The sequence below is a fragment of the Oryza brachyantha genome, chromosome 2 (genome assembly GCF_000231095.2).
Source record: "Oryza brachyantha chromosome 2, ObraRS2, whole genome shotgun sequence".
Classification (NCBI taxonomy): domain Eukaryota; kingdom Viridiplantae; phylum Streptophyta; class Magnoliopsida; order Poales; family Poaceae; genus Oryza; species Oryza brachyantha.
Window position 1 is genome coordinate 18,728,184 of NC_023164.2, and position 15,566 is coordinate 18,743,749.

Genomic DNA, 15,566 nt, shown 5'->3' on the forward strand with positions numbered 1-15,566 from the left:
TACGACGACTGCATTTTATACTAATACTAGCATTGACGCGACGGTCAAGGCCACGGTCGTGCTTCGATCGCGTCTGCTTGTATTGTACAGCTGTACTGTATGTTCCATGTCCTGTCCCCGACGACTATTATTCTTCCGTGCCTTTTGGTTTCGCCCGTAGAAACCTCTCATTGACGGCAAGGCAAGGGGCTTCAACTTGTTTGAACGGGACCAAACCCAACCGAAACGCAGCCCGAGAGTACTGCGGAGAATTTCATCGACTCTTATCTAATGCACATCAGCAATTAAAAATATATTTTATAATAATACGTATAAGAGTAGAGTTAGATATGATTTCTACATTAATATAATAAAATATTTTTTATTACATTAGTTTTCTTTTTATCCATCCGTATGCAAAAACAAAATTCTTTAATAAATAATAAGAGTTGACTCTAATGACAACGGTTTTTTTTTTTTCCATCTCTTTCCTCTCCGTCAACACACGCGTACCGGCTAATCCTGACCTGCTCAAACAAACACATCTGAAAGACTGAAGCCATCACGGACAAGATTCTACCACAACGGCCACGCGCCCTGCGCTGCTCTGCCCTCCCCCCGCCCACAAACAGCGGCAAACAACGCGACGCACAACACGCACCGGCAGCCGCAGCAAGCCAGCAACCGCTCTCTCTCTCTCTCAGATGAGAAGAAGAACCGTCGCGGCTTTTCGCCGTGTCCGCGTAGGAGATCAAATTCAAGGAGGGAGTAGGTTTGCACAAAACACGCGCCCCAACCGTAGTCGTCTCGCCACGGGCGGATCAGATTACCAGAAATTACTCGCGGGGGCCAGAGGAAAGTTACTCGCGGCTTGGGTTTGGTTCGGTTGGGTGGGCGAAGCGAGCGCAAGACGAACTCCCCCTCCTCTTCTGCTGCTGGCTTGCTACCGACGCCGCCGGGCGCCGGACGAACGACGGAGAAGGTAAAAAAAAAAGGCTTCCCGTAGCCCCCCGTGTTTCTTTCTTGTTTAGTCTCTAATCGATAGTGATTACGAGTTCATGACTGCCCTAATCAATTCATTAGTGATCATAGATCATAGTGTACGTGGCTGCGTAAACTTCACTGGAATGGCCGTTTTCTTTCCCCATTTAACCTGATTATATCGCTAGTGTGTTTCAAGAAAACAGAGGGGAAAAAGGAAAACCCATTCGAGGATTTTTTTTTTCTCAAGAACAACAGCTTCGTTTCCCCTCGCTTTTTGAGAAGGTTTGTTATTTGGGTTATGGTTCATGGCAACACGTTCTAGCAGAATGTTATTTGATTTCTGGTAATGGAGTGAAATTAACAATATGTTGTAGGGAATCTATGGCTGCTTTGCTTGTAATATAGTGGTAGTTAGTTTTCTCTTGCCTTGACTTGGAAAGTTGGAAGCACCCGAGTCTCAGCGATCTTGTCTGAGTAGATCGTGTCTAAGCTTAATTCGTAATGAAGGTATGTTCCTCTTAAACATTTCAATCTTCTTCAGTTTGTTTATTGCGTCATTAATACTCTTGTTTTCTAGGGGATAATTTTACCATCCTTAATAAAATATATCTAGATACCTAAATTTACACTTAAAATTTGGTACATTGAAGTAGAAAGTAACTGAATGCACGCTAGAAATACAATATCTCCTAGTAATTAAGAAAGGATTGTAAAATTGATCTTTCTAAGGTGATGACACTGGTTTGCTGCTGTTGTCTGTGGGAATCATACGTTTTCTTTAAGAAATATTTGTTGTGGGTAAGGATTCAGTTGCATTAAGAACTAATGTAGGATGTTCCAGACAAATGTGATGGACTGAATTCAATATTTGATCAATCTTATCACATGGAAAGCGCTCAACATATTTACATTTTATATTCTTTGATTACATCTGTATCTCTTCTGGGTTACTTCTTTGATTATTCCCAGGACCTGCCCTTTATTGACATTGCTGAATACACCTTGTTTTCTATTTTGAACCCCTTTACGTTATGGGAATATGTTGATGGCTAATGCTATTATAAATGATTTTACAGTCCCATTTCAAATATGGTTCCCCCCACCCCTTGTTTCTTTTTCCACTCAAATGTTTGTTTATAGGCCATTTATGTACGTGCAAGGGAAAACAAAAGTAGAATTTGATCCACTGGTTTATCATATTTATTACATATACTCTACAGTTCAACGGATATGGATTTGTTCTTTTCAATCTATCCTCACTCTTCAGTTGGTGATAGAAACTAGCGGCTGTGAGTCTGTGACCACATTAAGTAAAGAAACGGTCCTTCTCATGAGTTCACAAAACCTGTGTTTCCACTGACCATTATGCTTCTGTCAATGATTTATTTTTTCCCTAAAAATGAACCTTTTTGTTTAAATTTTTTAATACTAAATTCTCCAAAAATTATTTTAAAATACATTTTGACTATTGTTACCGACAATGATGTGGCATGCAAGTGTTACCGTACAGATTACATAGTGCCATTGTTCTTGGCGTTGAGTGAAGATTTGCCAAATGTTTCCCATGTATCGTACCATGGTTTTCAATATGTGTGACAACATTGTTTTGCTTTGTCGTGTTCAAACAAAACTAAGCTTGAGAAGATTTTTTAAAAAAAATATGGTTGAAAGAACATAAACAATACTCCTTCTGTCCCATAATATGGGTATCTTGTCCCTTCTAATTTATCCCCAAATATAAGATATTTTGTTATACTAGTTGTCCAATCAATTCAATTCAAATTTATTCCCATCTTACATCCCAACTACTATCTTAGCCTCAAACCACCTATCATTTAATAGTGGTATCCTAGTTTTTCTTCTTACCCTTAATTTCTCCTAAAAAGATGGTAAAATATCTTATACTAATATTATTTAGAAAAAACTACACAATTAGAACATGTTAGTCACTCAACGTTGTCTAGTGCACAGTGATTTCTAGCTACTACTAGTAACACATCCGTAGTTTATAACAGGCTACGCAATAAAATTGGATGGAATAAGAGAGTAAATTAAAAGAAAATATTGGATCATGGGGTGGTTACCCATGAGGTGTGAAGAATCAAATGGACGCACTAAGAACGGCTGGAGAAGGGGGGGAAAGTGGCCCACTTTGCCTTTTAGTAGTAGAGATATTTTTATCCCGGAGAATAGTATTATTTCCTGCTCACAAATCAGCATTAATCGCTGTAGCATTTTTTTACAAGTAACAGATGCCAGCATTTGTTCATTCTATAGTATTATTTTGGAAGCAATTTTACAATTCTTAAGAAAGATACCGGAGGTATCACTTTTCTTTTGTGTAAATTTTAGTACCTCTTCGTATCGTAGGTACTATCTTAGATACTAGGAGATACTAAATTTTACATTAAAATTTTAATACCTCCCGGTACTTACTTAAGTACCATAAGATTGCTTTTATTTTGGGGCCACCAAGATGTTCCCCTTCCTCGCCTGTTTTTTTCCCTCGTGATTAATTCCTGGTAGCTTTTACTCGTGCCATCCTTCTGGATATCTAAACAAAGGGCCAAATTCAGCTTCCGTTTCTTCCTTTTCCCTGTCTTTTTTAATGAGCCTCAACAACATTCAGAAAAGGTCTAATCCTTAACCAATCTTGTAATCTTCTTCACTGACCACTTTGCCCCTTTTCTTCATTAACATAGCCTCTTTTCTCTGATGCTCATGCTGACATCTGTTGCTTCTAGACATGCTCCAAGAATCAGTTTCTTTTTTTTTTTTTTGCCTTTCCATAAACACATCCACATCACTGGCTCTGATCTTTTGTCATCTGCAAATTGCTGCAGGGCTCGCAGGGAGGAGGGACACCGAACACTTGCAGCGGCTGCAGCTGCAATGGACCGAGGGGTGGAGGTGATGGGGTGCGTCTGCCGGATCAAGAACTGCGCCGTCGAGCTGCTGGCGATGAAGGAGGATCTGGTGATTGGTATGGACGACGACGACAGGGACTTGTTCTGGGGGGATCTCCGGCTGAAGACCACCTTCCTTTACATTGATCTGAGCCGCGTGATCTCCTCCGGCGAGAGCGATGAACGCAGGGAGGCGCTGACCCTGCTCACCAATAAGCTCTTCTACTTCTTGGAAGAGGTGATTGATTGATGTCTTCTCTTGCCCCTATTATGGATACCCTTTTCTTGCAAGTACATAGTATTGCTTAATTTGCAACCAAAGATGATCAATTTACCTTAACTGAAGCTGACCATAGCAAAATTCTTAATTGAGACATCCTGACACGGGCCCTTAAAAATCCAATCCTTTGGACCCACTTTCTCAGTAAATATCTCTTATATCAATTAGTGCATTCATTATTTAGAATCATCTCTGTATTGTTTACATGTCAAGTAGAGTAGTAAATTCAGCAATCCATCAATGTGAATGCTGTTTCTGAATTGGGCAAACAATATCCATGGGAATCTAACTCTATTTCATGCGTGCTGTTTGCTGTATCATCATTTGTGAGCCACGTAATTCCAATGTTAAGATAAATTGAGAAAATTCTCATGCTCACATCAGCAGGTCAAAAGTGTCCTGTTAGATTAGCAAGTCCATGGGTACAGATAAATGATTTGCATCTGACCACTTAGCAAGTTGTTGTCTTTCTTGACTACTAGTATTACACGCTTAAACAATGTCAAATCCCCAATTGCATTTCGGTCCTCTTTGAAGTAACCGATCAATTAGCCATGGTCAAAGAGGAAAACCCAAGAGTTAGTTTGGTCCTTGTTATGCACAAAGAACTAATTGGACAGTGACAACAGAAAAAAGGGGCCAGTTAATCTACCAGTTTAAGACAAAGTCTGTGTTTGCGTCTGATGTTGATTTGAGATAAACTGCTCTCGTTGGACAAATGGCAGCTGACCGATGCGCTGACGAGCGGAGGAAGCGTCTCCTTCACGAAGCTGTGCTACGGCGACGCCGCTCAGGCTCTCCGTGAGGTCGTCGCCTTCCTCGCGCCGCCGCAGTAGCTACCCTGCATGGTGGGCCCATGACCCCAGCGCTGCACTGCAAATCTGATGCTCTGGAAGAGGAGGGAGAGGCAGAGGCACTTGCAAAGGCATGAAAACTACCTAAAAAACTTAATTCTTGTCGAACGATGAGCGAGTCTATGACTCGTGTAAGCGTGTATGTGAGATGAGCTCGATCACCTGTGTACATGCATGATGAGAGCGTATCCAGTTTGGAGCAAAGTAAGAAGATACTCATCCCCTCTCCAGCAAAAAATTCAACACATCTGTTTTTTTTTTTTGGCTCTTGAATTTGTCTGCCTCTGCTTGCTTGATAACAAAGCGTAGGGTGTATAGTTTTATGGAGTTCACGTCTTAGACGAGTTACTCATATGATCTGAGCATCTGACACGGAACGGCACGATTATTTGCCCCACATCTCTATAAATACATTTTCTACTGCATTCTTTAGAATGTACCCCTTTCGTCCTAATTGTTTGACGCTGTTCACTTTTTTATACATGTTTGATTATTCGTCTTATTCAAAAAATTCACATAATTATTAATTATTTTTATATGATTTTATTTATTGTTAAATATATTTTTATGTATATATAGTTTTACACATTTTATAAAAAAGTTGAATAAAGCAAACGGTCAAACACGTGTCAAATAGTCAATGTCGTTAAACATTTAGGGACGGAGGTAGTATATGTTCAAAGCTATTTGTTAAATTAGTTCATCAAATTATTCCATATAACACTCTAGTTAATAAATCTATCTTAAAACGGATCCACAGGTTAGCCTCTTTTTGAATATAATACGCATAAAAAAAAGGATGGCGCTTTCGTGGAACTACGGGACCCCAATACTTGGAATTACATAGACACACCAAAACCACTTTTGTGATATGCAACTTGAACCCTAATACGATTTACTAAGAATTTATTATGATATCTCAATTTGGTGAGATAGAATCCCCAAGCCCTAGAGTATTCTCCCTGAATATACGCGCAACTCATGTGGCAAATTCTAGCTATCACTGCACACTCAACTCTCTCGTCTATAGCTTGCTGCCTTCGAAGCAAATTGCTGGTAAGGCGGTGGAACCCTTGCGGTGTATCTGACAATGCACGAAAGAAGGTGATGGGGCAACAGACGAAGCCAGGGTAGTGAGACAACCAAGATGATGAGGAAGGTGACTAAGCATTGGCGATATTGCGATTCTAGCAAACATGGCCAAATCCGGAGTGGCAATGCTTGCTGACGAGCTATGAGGAGGTGAGATAGCATGTCCTGGCATGTAAGTGAGTTAACTGGGTGCAGCTAAAGAGGTGACGCAACACTTTACTTAGTATGGAGGTGAGGCAACAATTGAGAGGAGAGGTGGCAGGGTGTGACCCTGGCGGCAACGCAGTTGGTGACATTGTAGCCTCCTTCGACCTCTAAGATGGTTGTGGTGATGGGTGGTTGGACCTAGGTTTGGTGCTCGCCACTACTCCGTTGGCACATGGTGGAGGAGGAGGGGGTTGTTGGGTTGGTTTGGTAGAGGACCAGGGTGATGGCATGGGCCAGATTAACACCAAGGAAGGGCTGCTATGCTCAACTCCTAGGCTAATGTAGACCACAAAGGCTCAGACCCACACTGCCCTACAGTGTCAACGTTGGTGGATCAATGTTGGTTATCACATTTTTGTAGTGCTTGTCCTGTGGAGATTCGTCCCATGGCGACGACAATGGCATGGCTATTGCTGGTTGATGAGGGACAATAACTCGATAGGCCTATAACAGAGAGGTTAGGTCTCGACCCTTGTAGTTGTTTGGCTTGCGATGGCGATGATAGCATGCAAGTGATGTTAATAGCTTAGGGAGAAAACTGCATGTATGTGTGCAAAGACGGCTGAAGGCTAACCAACTAAGGGGTGTTGGTGTAATAGTATATATGCACCAGCGTTTATGGATGCTGGTGAGACAATGGGGCTATGACTACATGGATTGACATGCAATAGGCAAAAGCCTTGTTCAGAGGCTTCTGGGTAGCAACTATGACACTTTCAAGTATTGTGGTCCCTCTTGAGGGTGTTGCCAAGACGTCTTGCTCTCCATGATGGAACACTCTGAGTGAAAAAACACATTCAATTTCATTAGACAGGCATTATGACGTCAAATCTCCCTGTAGGCATCACCTAGGATATCCTATTTCTACATCTTCCGCCTTCAAATAGCTAGGCTAGCACACTTGGATGGTGGCAAATCTATATACGGGAGAGTGGATATTCTTGTCTCTATCTTTCTCCCTCCGCAACCATTCTTGCTATTGATGTCCGAAAGGGCAATGCTCCAGTTATTTGAAGGCATTGGTGGGTAGTTCTACGATGCATGCCTCACATACGTTGGTTGGTGAGGTGCTAATTCTTTGGTGTGTGTTAGCTTTAATGTCATGTGGTTGTAATTTTGCTTTTCTTTTCGTGATAAAAGCCCTAAAGGGCATTTGCAACCTTATTTTTCCCTACTACATTAGTATAAAAACATTTTTATCATCTTTGAAATATTACTTTGAGGTATGATTTACTTTCTTATGTAAAAACTTAGTATTCTAGTTACTAGATACCTTGAGATACAGAAACTTAGTATTCTAGTTACTAGATACCTTGAGATACAGAAAATCTACACTAAAAACTTAGTGCCTTGAGTTACTTTCTCAAGATTGTAAAAATTTCCCCATCGAAAAACTACCTCTAGATACCGAATTTTACATTAGAAAATATGATTCCTCCCGGTACTTTATCAGGGATGGTAAATTTTTGCTGATATAAAACATCACACTATTTGGTGTTGTTCATTTAAAAAAATGAAATTTACTCTAGAAACTAACAGTTCCTACTCATAACACATGACAAGAGTTCTGCTAGAAACTTGTAATTTCGATATACTTGGCAAGAAATTTTACAATGCATGATAAAGTAATCCGAGGTAACATATTTTCTAGTGTAAAGTATTAGGTAACCTGCCATACAAAAATTTTACACTTAAAATATAATACCTCCGAGTAGTTTTCAATGATCATAAAAATACATATTACCATGATTTTACACAACAAAATGTGATACCTCAATGTTTCTTTTCATTTGAAAGATAGTAAAAGAACTCATACTTGGCACATAGAGTGGAGAGAGATCCCAGAGTAAGCACTTGCACTACACACAGACAGATTACCTTGTATTACTAACAAAAAGGCTTTTCCAGCTAATTATTCATATCAAATTTCTATGCTACACCTCTTGTTAAGATGGCCACTTGGTCTGGAGCAAGACATCAGGGGAAACCAAAAAGAATCAATATGTGCAACAAGATGAGTAAAACTGCAGTTGCCGAAAAACTCTCCCTATTTTGATCACTACTATAATATATATATATAGCTTGCGGACTTCGATAGAAGGCACGCTCGACTGCTTTATTTGAAGGCCATTCGAGTTGCATTTTCTTTCCTTAAGCTTTCAGGCACAGGAAAAGCAAGATCAATGTTTCGTCTCTGCTTCTCCAATTTCCATGCACACATCGAAGCTAATGGCTCTCCAAACATCATCATCAAACTACTGCTGAAATTTAGCAGCTAACTTGTTTGACTATGGCTTACCATCCTCCTAACTCCTGAAATGGCTGCTGCCAAAAACTTGTGCCTTCATAAAGTAAATAACAAGTGCATCAAGAGCGAGCATTTCAGCAAGGAACCCAATCGGTAATAGAGAAGAAAAACATGGAGATCATTTTTTTTTCTGTGCATGGTGCCAAACTGCCAATTACTGTGAAACCACTTAAAAATTGTAACAGAAAGGCCAACGAGTGCATTCTAGTTTTTCCTTAGCATAAACTAACACAGTAATAAATATAGATAACTAAATCTTTAATATAGTTTCAACTACCAGACGTTGAAATACTTGTACTTAAGTTGTTTGGAATTAAAGATTGGTCACAAACAAAATGGATCTGTGCAACTTCGGGAACAGTAGATGGGAAGATCTTGAAGCAGAAGGAAATTTACCAAATTGACCGCAGGGAGTATGTAATTAGCTAGCCTGTCATCCATTGAAACTGGCAATGGGGGCATTTCGCTCATTATCCCAGGCATTTGGCTCATGCTGTTTATCGAGGTTATCATCACATTAGATATAGCACGGGGAAAAAAAGAAAACAACAAAGTATGCCGGTAATAGTAAAATGTACCTTTGTAGAAGATCAATGATGTTCCTTCTTGCGTGATGGAATAGATCGATATTGTTATGAGCCTGAAAGGGATCATAAAGTTGAAACACAGGTTACACATGTACTACTAAATGGTTCCCCCACACTAGAAACCAACGACCAAACAATATAAACTTAATACTTGAATCATTGAAGCAAAATAGCAACCTGTGATGTCATAATATTTTCTCCTATTTTTTTGAGAAGCTGAGCGTTTTCTTCCAATACATTAAGCATCGCACGATCGATTTCAGAGGCTGCATAATGGAATACAACATGTGTCACAAAAATGGGTAAACAGAATTAATTAAACAGCACAAAACAATCTTTTATCCCCTTCATTTTCAAATAACTGATGTCGGACACATTTTCAAACTTTGACCACTGATTTTCATTTTGGCAAAAAGTTTACCAATACTAAAAAAGATACCACATTATAAATATATATACCGTCATAAATATAAACATGAAGTTCTGATTCATCACAGTCTATTCATTTAAAGAGTATTTAGTGGTCAAAGTTAAAATAGTGCTAGTTAAAACTGATATTTATTTAGAAACAGATAGTACTAGACTTTTTGGTCAACATGATCTGTACATATGTTTTGCATTGACAAATAGAAATATTCTAATCTATTTGCACATATAAACATTGTCACAAAAAAAGTTTTCGAAAAATTCATTTTTTCATAATGCTAATGTTGAATCTATAAGCTGCATCAAATGTGACTTAGAAGAAGGAAGCACCCCTATCTCATAAAACAATGAATTTACATGCTGAAAAACTTCACATGGAATTTTCAATCCTTTCTTTAGTGACATACCGTTTGGAAATATATGGAAATTCTTCATCATTCATGGTGACATTTAGAAAAATGAGCCCCAAGCACATAAAAGTAGTGACTAATTTTTGGCTGTTAATTACATGGACCATAAAAAATGACAAAAGCAAAGGGAAACAGTAAATTACGCAGCAACTTCATAAGTGACCCACCAACCTCCAGACTGAAATTGATTATCATGAACATTATTACATGCCACATCGGAAGAACTTATAACATCTGTTGTCCGAACATGTTGATTGGTAGCCCATGAGGACTCCACCATTTTATCCTGAAAAACAGATTTGATGAGCACCAGTGGCATATAATGGATATATATCCTGTGCACAATAAAGTACAAAAGATTAACAGTAGCATGTTTATCATCAACTTCAAAACCTTTTTAGAGTGAACCAGAACTTTCCATTTTGAGGAACTATACTGACAAGTTAACCAAATATTTCTGTAAATAAGGGGAAATCCGTTTGGTCTGAAAAGACTACCTATAGAGAAAACAAGCCTTAAGATCCTCAAAATTTTCATCTTTTCTCCATTGTTTTCACAACCAATAATACAGGGATACTCAAAACATGGTTAGAAAATTCCAAATTTAAGGTATGTTTTCAGAGGCCAAAATATAAATTACTTCTTAATAAGATGAATGTGTTTAAAGACAAGAAGATGATTAGCACCTTTCGATCTTTTGTCTTTTTTCCAAGAGAATGTTCATCACTCTTCTTTCGTCTTGGAGCTCTTTCCTTTTTCTGTAAGAAAATATATTCGTTAGTACCATTAAAAATGAAAAGGGAGAACCACATTTGCTATCACACAGACATTTATTTGACAATGGCATATACCTGGATAGGACCAGGTCAGATTAGATAAAAGAATTACTCAAGGTGCAATCCTATGGTCTGCTAGATCATCTCGAGAAGAAAAAAAGAAGCGTAATGGTATATATCCTGACTGTTCCATTATAAAAAACAAGATATGACAAGTTTGGCATGGTTGCATACTACTAATTGATCTACCAGCCTAAGTGATACGAGCTCAGTTGTCTAAACTGAACAAATATATTTAAACCAAAAGGTTGTAACACTTCCAAAAGATGCACAATTTTTTGTGAAACAAGACAATGCAAACTTTTGACTGCAAAGTTGTTAAGATATATTAGTAGGGGCACAAGTATTGCTAACACTGTCAAAAGCAGAGACTTTGCAGCTCCCGGCCCAACTTATATTATTCTAGTACACACTAGACAAATACAAAGGCACAACTGTGAGACAAATAGCTCAAAAGAAACTTGGGAGAACCAACTCATCCCACACTAACTTTATGTTACATAATAGACCATTATAGTATTTATATAGATGCAGACAAATAAGTGCATCTACCACATGATCTACTTTTGCATACGCGGCAGTGGTTTAGTGGAATTATAGTGATATCACCTTGACAAGCCACAATATATAAACAACTGTTAGTCCCCATCCATAAGCTGAGGCAGACCATAGAATCCTTTATATATGAAAAAGTCTCTCTTGTTGGATTAACATCTCAAACAAAATTTGAATTTTTGGATTTCACATTTAAACAAGAATCCACAATTATTTTGTTGATCTGAAGGAAAAACATTATTTATATACAGCAATATAGAACGAATGAACCAGATACTGACCGCCATCCATTGGCATCTCATGGCTACATCCCTTACTGTCTTCTCTGGTAACATAGCTGCTATCTTGATATACTTCATGATTCCCGGTTCATTTGCATATCTAACAAATTTTGTCACCAATGCACACAACGATTGAAGGTTAGGATGAAGTGATGGATACAAACTTCAACAGAAGATGCACAACAAAAACTTTGTGATAAGACCATTAGATCTTTGCTTACTAGACAAATATAAGTAATGGATATAACTGAAAATGACAGCTTCGTAAGAGAAACAGTACTAGTCTATCAACAAATCAGTTCACTCTAAAATTTAATAGTTCTGGCAGGACTGGAAATATTCCTTTTAATCCATAGAAGTAAGGGACAAAGAAGTTAGCTTATGACTATCTTGAGCATGAACAGTGTATGAAGTATAAATATTTTGTAATTTCTTTTTAAAGTAAGATAAAAGTTTTTTTAAAAACACAAAGTGGCAGTTAGCATACTTAAGGAGGCCATCGTTCAGCAGTTGTAACTCAGGATATGACCAATCCACGGCCATCGGTGCTGCATACTTGAGGCTCTGGTTATCAGCAAGCATATTTGGTGAAGCAGTTGAAACAATAGTTGAAGGTGTAGCGTTCAGCATTGTCAGATTGCCGTTCATCCCTCCCGAAGTGGCTGGGCAAACTGGTATGGTTCCTGAGCCATTGGTAATTGTGCTTGTCTGGAATGAGACCACATGTTGGTTGCAGAATGAATGTGGAAATGCCGTATAGTGGTTAGGATTTGTTGACATCTGCATGCCAGAAATTCTTTGCTCTCACTTCAGCCTCAAAAACGCATAATCAAGCTTAGGAAGAATGCTTGACGTTGTTGCCCCCCTTGAAACTTTCTTTTTCAACGAGGGAACTTTCTAGCACGAGTTACACTTCCATTTTGATGAAGCGCAGGTGAGTTCGGCATCTAGAACTCCATAAACTCACCAAAGTAACCAAGGGTGCCATCCAAATTAAGATGGTGATTTTAAAACTTTAGCAAATATATCTCTTTAACAGTAACAACCAGATTTTAGAAGGCTGCACTTCCTGCAAAAAAACATGAAAGGAGTGATTAGTATCATTGCTCCTACACAAAACTAAAGTATTAAGGAGTCCACAACATCGTTAGCATTATAATCACTGAAACCCAATCTTAAATAAACATTTAAACTGACTCCAGCTGAAAATATTTCAGATATTCCCAAAAAGAAGAACCTTATCACATTACTCCCTCAATATTTTTTTATATGACGCCGTTGACTTTTAGGTCCACGTTTGACCATTCGTCTTATTAAAAAATTATATAATTATTAATTATTTTGTTATAATATGATTTATTATTATAGAAACTTTAATTATGCATTATAATTTTGCATATTTGGATATAAATTTTGAATAAGACGAATGATCAAACGTGATTCTAAAAATCAACGGTGTCATACATAAAAATATAAAGGGAGTACAAGTTTAGGTCCAACCAGATGGAACCGTTAGTTTTCATACTGGCGAGAACCAAGAAATAGAAGTTCTTGTACTAAAGAAAGGTCCTTGTACTAATGTTAATAAAAATCCATATGTCACCAATTAAACATATTTATATTGAGGAAACAAATATAAAAGTTGAAAAAAGGAAATGGAAATAGACAAGCCAGTAATGGTTACACAGTAAAGGCCTACTTTTGGTTAATCTAAATTCGTTTTTCAATCATAGGATGATACTGCATGGTTCTAAAACAACTAGTCAAGCAGCACCTCACTGAAGAGAAGAAAAATCTTTGCAGAATATAATAGCAAAAACGATTTGAAATGGGAGTTCCGTGCTAGAGAATAATTTACCGTAAGGGAAAACACACTTTCTTCGACTATTCATTATAAGAATATATATTAAGACTGACAAAGAAACCCAGAATATATGTTAAAATTTTATTCTTCATTATTTCAGCAAATAAATGAAACCCTCATTAACACCATTAGAAACACCAGCGAACCACATGGAATCAATCAGCCAGTCTACTTGTTAGCAGTAGAAGACATGACCTCAAGACAAGTATCCGAATTCCACTAGTCACAATAGATTACCCGTGGAAACATGATTAGTTGATGAATTGACTTAACAAGAGAGAACATGCTGTACTCAAAGATCATCCTACAAACACCTCAACAAGAAAGCGGATAAAAACCTAGAAATGATGCTGGTTTGATCTTAAGAGAAACAGAGAGAACAGCACCGGAGGTTCTCAAGCAGAAGGCGGCAATATATATCTCGAAGCTCGTACCCACAATTCAAACATGAACCAAATTAAGGAAACAATTTGCAAGAAACTCACAGCTAACCTTCTCTAAGGACTCTCTACGGCTACAACAGCATGCAGCCGTACAGGAAAATCCGTACTGCAAGAGCAGAGTATATGAACTACGAAGAATCGATAGAGAAGCCGAAGAACTTGACACTGGGCAGCGAGAACGCGGACGCGTTTCTGAGAGACTGAAACCAAGCACATCGAGAGGCAAAAGGGCTTAGCTAGTTAATCTGTCCTCACACACTAGGCAAAGCAATAGACAAAGACTTGAACAGAAAGCCAAAAGATCGAATCAAGCAACGATGATTACACGAAAGACGGCGGCCCCGGGCGCGGGCGCGCGCATGCGTGCGAAGCACCATCCAAGCACTCGCTTTTCACATCGAGCTCGACGCCCGGAGCACGAGCACCGGACCCCGCCGCGCAAGAACCCCTCCCCGACCCCCGAGCGAGCGAGCAGCTAACCTAGGCCGCCAAATCAAGAAACCACCCCGGTCCCCGGCCACCACGGGGCCGATCCGATCCTACCAAATCAAATCAAGATCCGTGCGCGCGCGGCCAACCGAGTCTATGCCCCCAGGATCGAGAGAGAGAGGCGCACCTGTCCCAGGCGCGATCTTTCCGCCCGTCCGTTCCCCCTCGCCGCTAACCGCGGCGTGAAGCACCCGCTAGAGGCAGAGGCAGAGGCAGAACAGAGCGGCGGCGCAAATTCTTCGCGTGCCTCTGAAGCAGCGGCGGCGGCGGCAGCGAGTAGGAGTGCGACGCGGCCGTGCAGTGCAACACTGAGGTGGTGGCGCTAGCTTCCCTCCTTTGGCTCGATCCCCGCCTCCTTTAAATGGTGCCGTCCACCTTTGCGCAGGCCAATGGGAAGGCAGGGGACAGTCCCAGAAAAGCGGCGGCCCCGCCTTCCCAAACGCAACAGCCAAGCAGCAGGAAGAGGAAGAAAGAAGCTCCTCTGCCCTTCCCTCACCTCCCCCTCCCCCTCTCTGCGCTGCCTATATCTGCCCAAAAAGCCAAAGCCGTGTGCCGATTCCACCGCAACTTGCACCACCACCACCCAAGGGAGACGAGACGACGACGAGGAATTGCTGCCGCCTGCTACTGCCGTGATCGCCAGAACAGAGAGAGAGAGATGTGATGAGATCTCTTGGAATTCAGCGCTAGGAGATGGAAACAGTGGCGCCGGGATTCCCAAAAAGCTACCACCAAACAATTATTGCCACTATTTAACTACTGCTACTAGCACTGTTCCACCTTTTCTCGTGTCCAAAGAATCAAAGTGCTCTCCTTCCCTTTCTCCTCCTCCCCTTAATTAAAGTTTTAATCTTTCCCCTCCTCCTCCTTGGTCACTACTGCTCCGTTCGCCACCTTACTGCTACTAGCCTACTTCTACTGCTACTTGCTCCAATTGTACGCATGCATTTGGTGACTCCTGCTTTGTTTTCGCGTGCGCATTTTTTTGGTGGGCATCACTCATCAGGAGCTCGCGAGACATGGACCCATCAGGAGGAGGAAAATTTCAGAAAATGATATGCGTCT

The 15,566-nt window shown here is 39.9% G+C and overlaps 2 protein-coding genes across 6 annotated transcripts; one reads left to right on the plus strand and one right to left on the minus strand.

Annotated features, from left to right (window-relative positions):
* Positions 1–633: 633 nt before the first annotated feature.
* LOC102720952 lies at positions 634–5,417 on the plus strand. Of its 3 annotated transcripts, none has more exons than XM_006647491.3 (3): positions 634–961; positions 3,807–4,107; positions 4,875–5,417. In XM_006647491.3, exons 1-3 carry the CDS (start codon positions 684–686, stop codon positions 4,983–4,985), a joined length of 690 nt encoding a protein of 229 aa, XP_006647554.2. In that variant the 5' UTR covers positions 634–683; the 3' UTR covers positions 4,986–5,417. The 3 variants fall into 3 exon arrangements, with proteins under 3 accessions (XP_006647554.2, XP_015689024.1, XP_015689025.1); XM_015833538.2 differs by lacking the exon at positions 634–961 and adding an exon at positions 3,517–3,597; XM_015833539.2 differs by lacking the exon at positions 634–961 and adding an exon at positions 3,600–3,618.
* Positions 5,418–7,976: 2,559 nt separating this feature from the next.
* On the minus strand, positions 7,977–15,325 carry LOC102721239. 3 transcript variants are annotated; one of them, XM_006647492.3, is made up of 9 exons: positions 14,629–15,325; positions 12,193–12,774; positions 11,706–11,805; positions 10,720–10,791; positions 10,205–10,319; positions 9,375–9,463; positions 9,189–9,250; positions 9,007–9,103; positions 7,977–8,644 (listed from the first exon to the last, which is right to left on the minus strand). In XM_006647492.3, exons 2-9 carry the CDS (start codon positions 12,489–12,491, stop codon positions 8,609–8,611), a joined length of 870 nt encoding a protein of 289 aa, XP_006647555.1. In that variant the 5' UTR covers positions 12,492–12,774; positions 14,629–15,325; the 3' UTR covers positions 7,977–8,608. The 3 variants fall into 3 exon arrangements, with proteins under 3 accessions (XP_006647555.1, XP_015689587.1, XP_006647556.1); XM_015834101.2 differs by lacking the exon at positions 14,629–15,325 and adding an exon at positions 14,338–14,470; XM_006647493.3 differs by lacking the exon at positions 14,629–15,325 and adding an exon at positions 14,062–14,080.
* Positions 15,326–15,566: the final 241 nt, after the last annotated feature.

What these genes read in the sequence shown, in the direction of transcription:
- LOC102720952 (XM_006647491.3), top strand. Translation starts at nt 684, where the DNA reads ATGAGAAGAAGAACCGTCGCGGCTTTTCGCCGTGTCCGCGTAGGAGAT. An exon ending in CCGGACGAACGACGGAGAAG is followed by an intron (nt 962 to 3,806) that starts GTAAAAAAAAAA and finishes AAATTGCTGCAG; the next exon opens with GGCTCGCAGGGAGGAGGGAC. An exon ending in TCTTCTACTTCTTGGAAGAG is followed by an intron (nt 4,108 to 4,874) that starts GTGATTGATTGA and finishes GACAAATGGCAG; the next exon opens with CTGACCGATGCGCTGACGAG.
- LOC102721239 (XM_006647492.3), bottom strand. Translation starts at nt 12,491, where the DNA reads ATGCAGATGTCAACAAATCCTAACCACTATACGGCATTTCCACATTCA. An exon ending in TGAGATGCCAATGGATGGCG is followed by an intron (nt 10,792 to 11,705) that starts GTCAGTATCTGG and finishes ATTTTCTTACAG; the next exon opens with AAAAAGGAAAGAGCTCCAAG. An exon ending in AAAATATTATGACATCACAG is followed by an intron (nt 9,251 to 9,374) that starts GTTGCTATTTTG and finishes GATCCCTTTCAG; the next exon opens with GCTCATAACAATATCGATCT.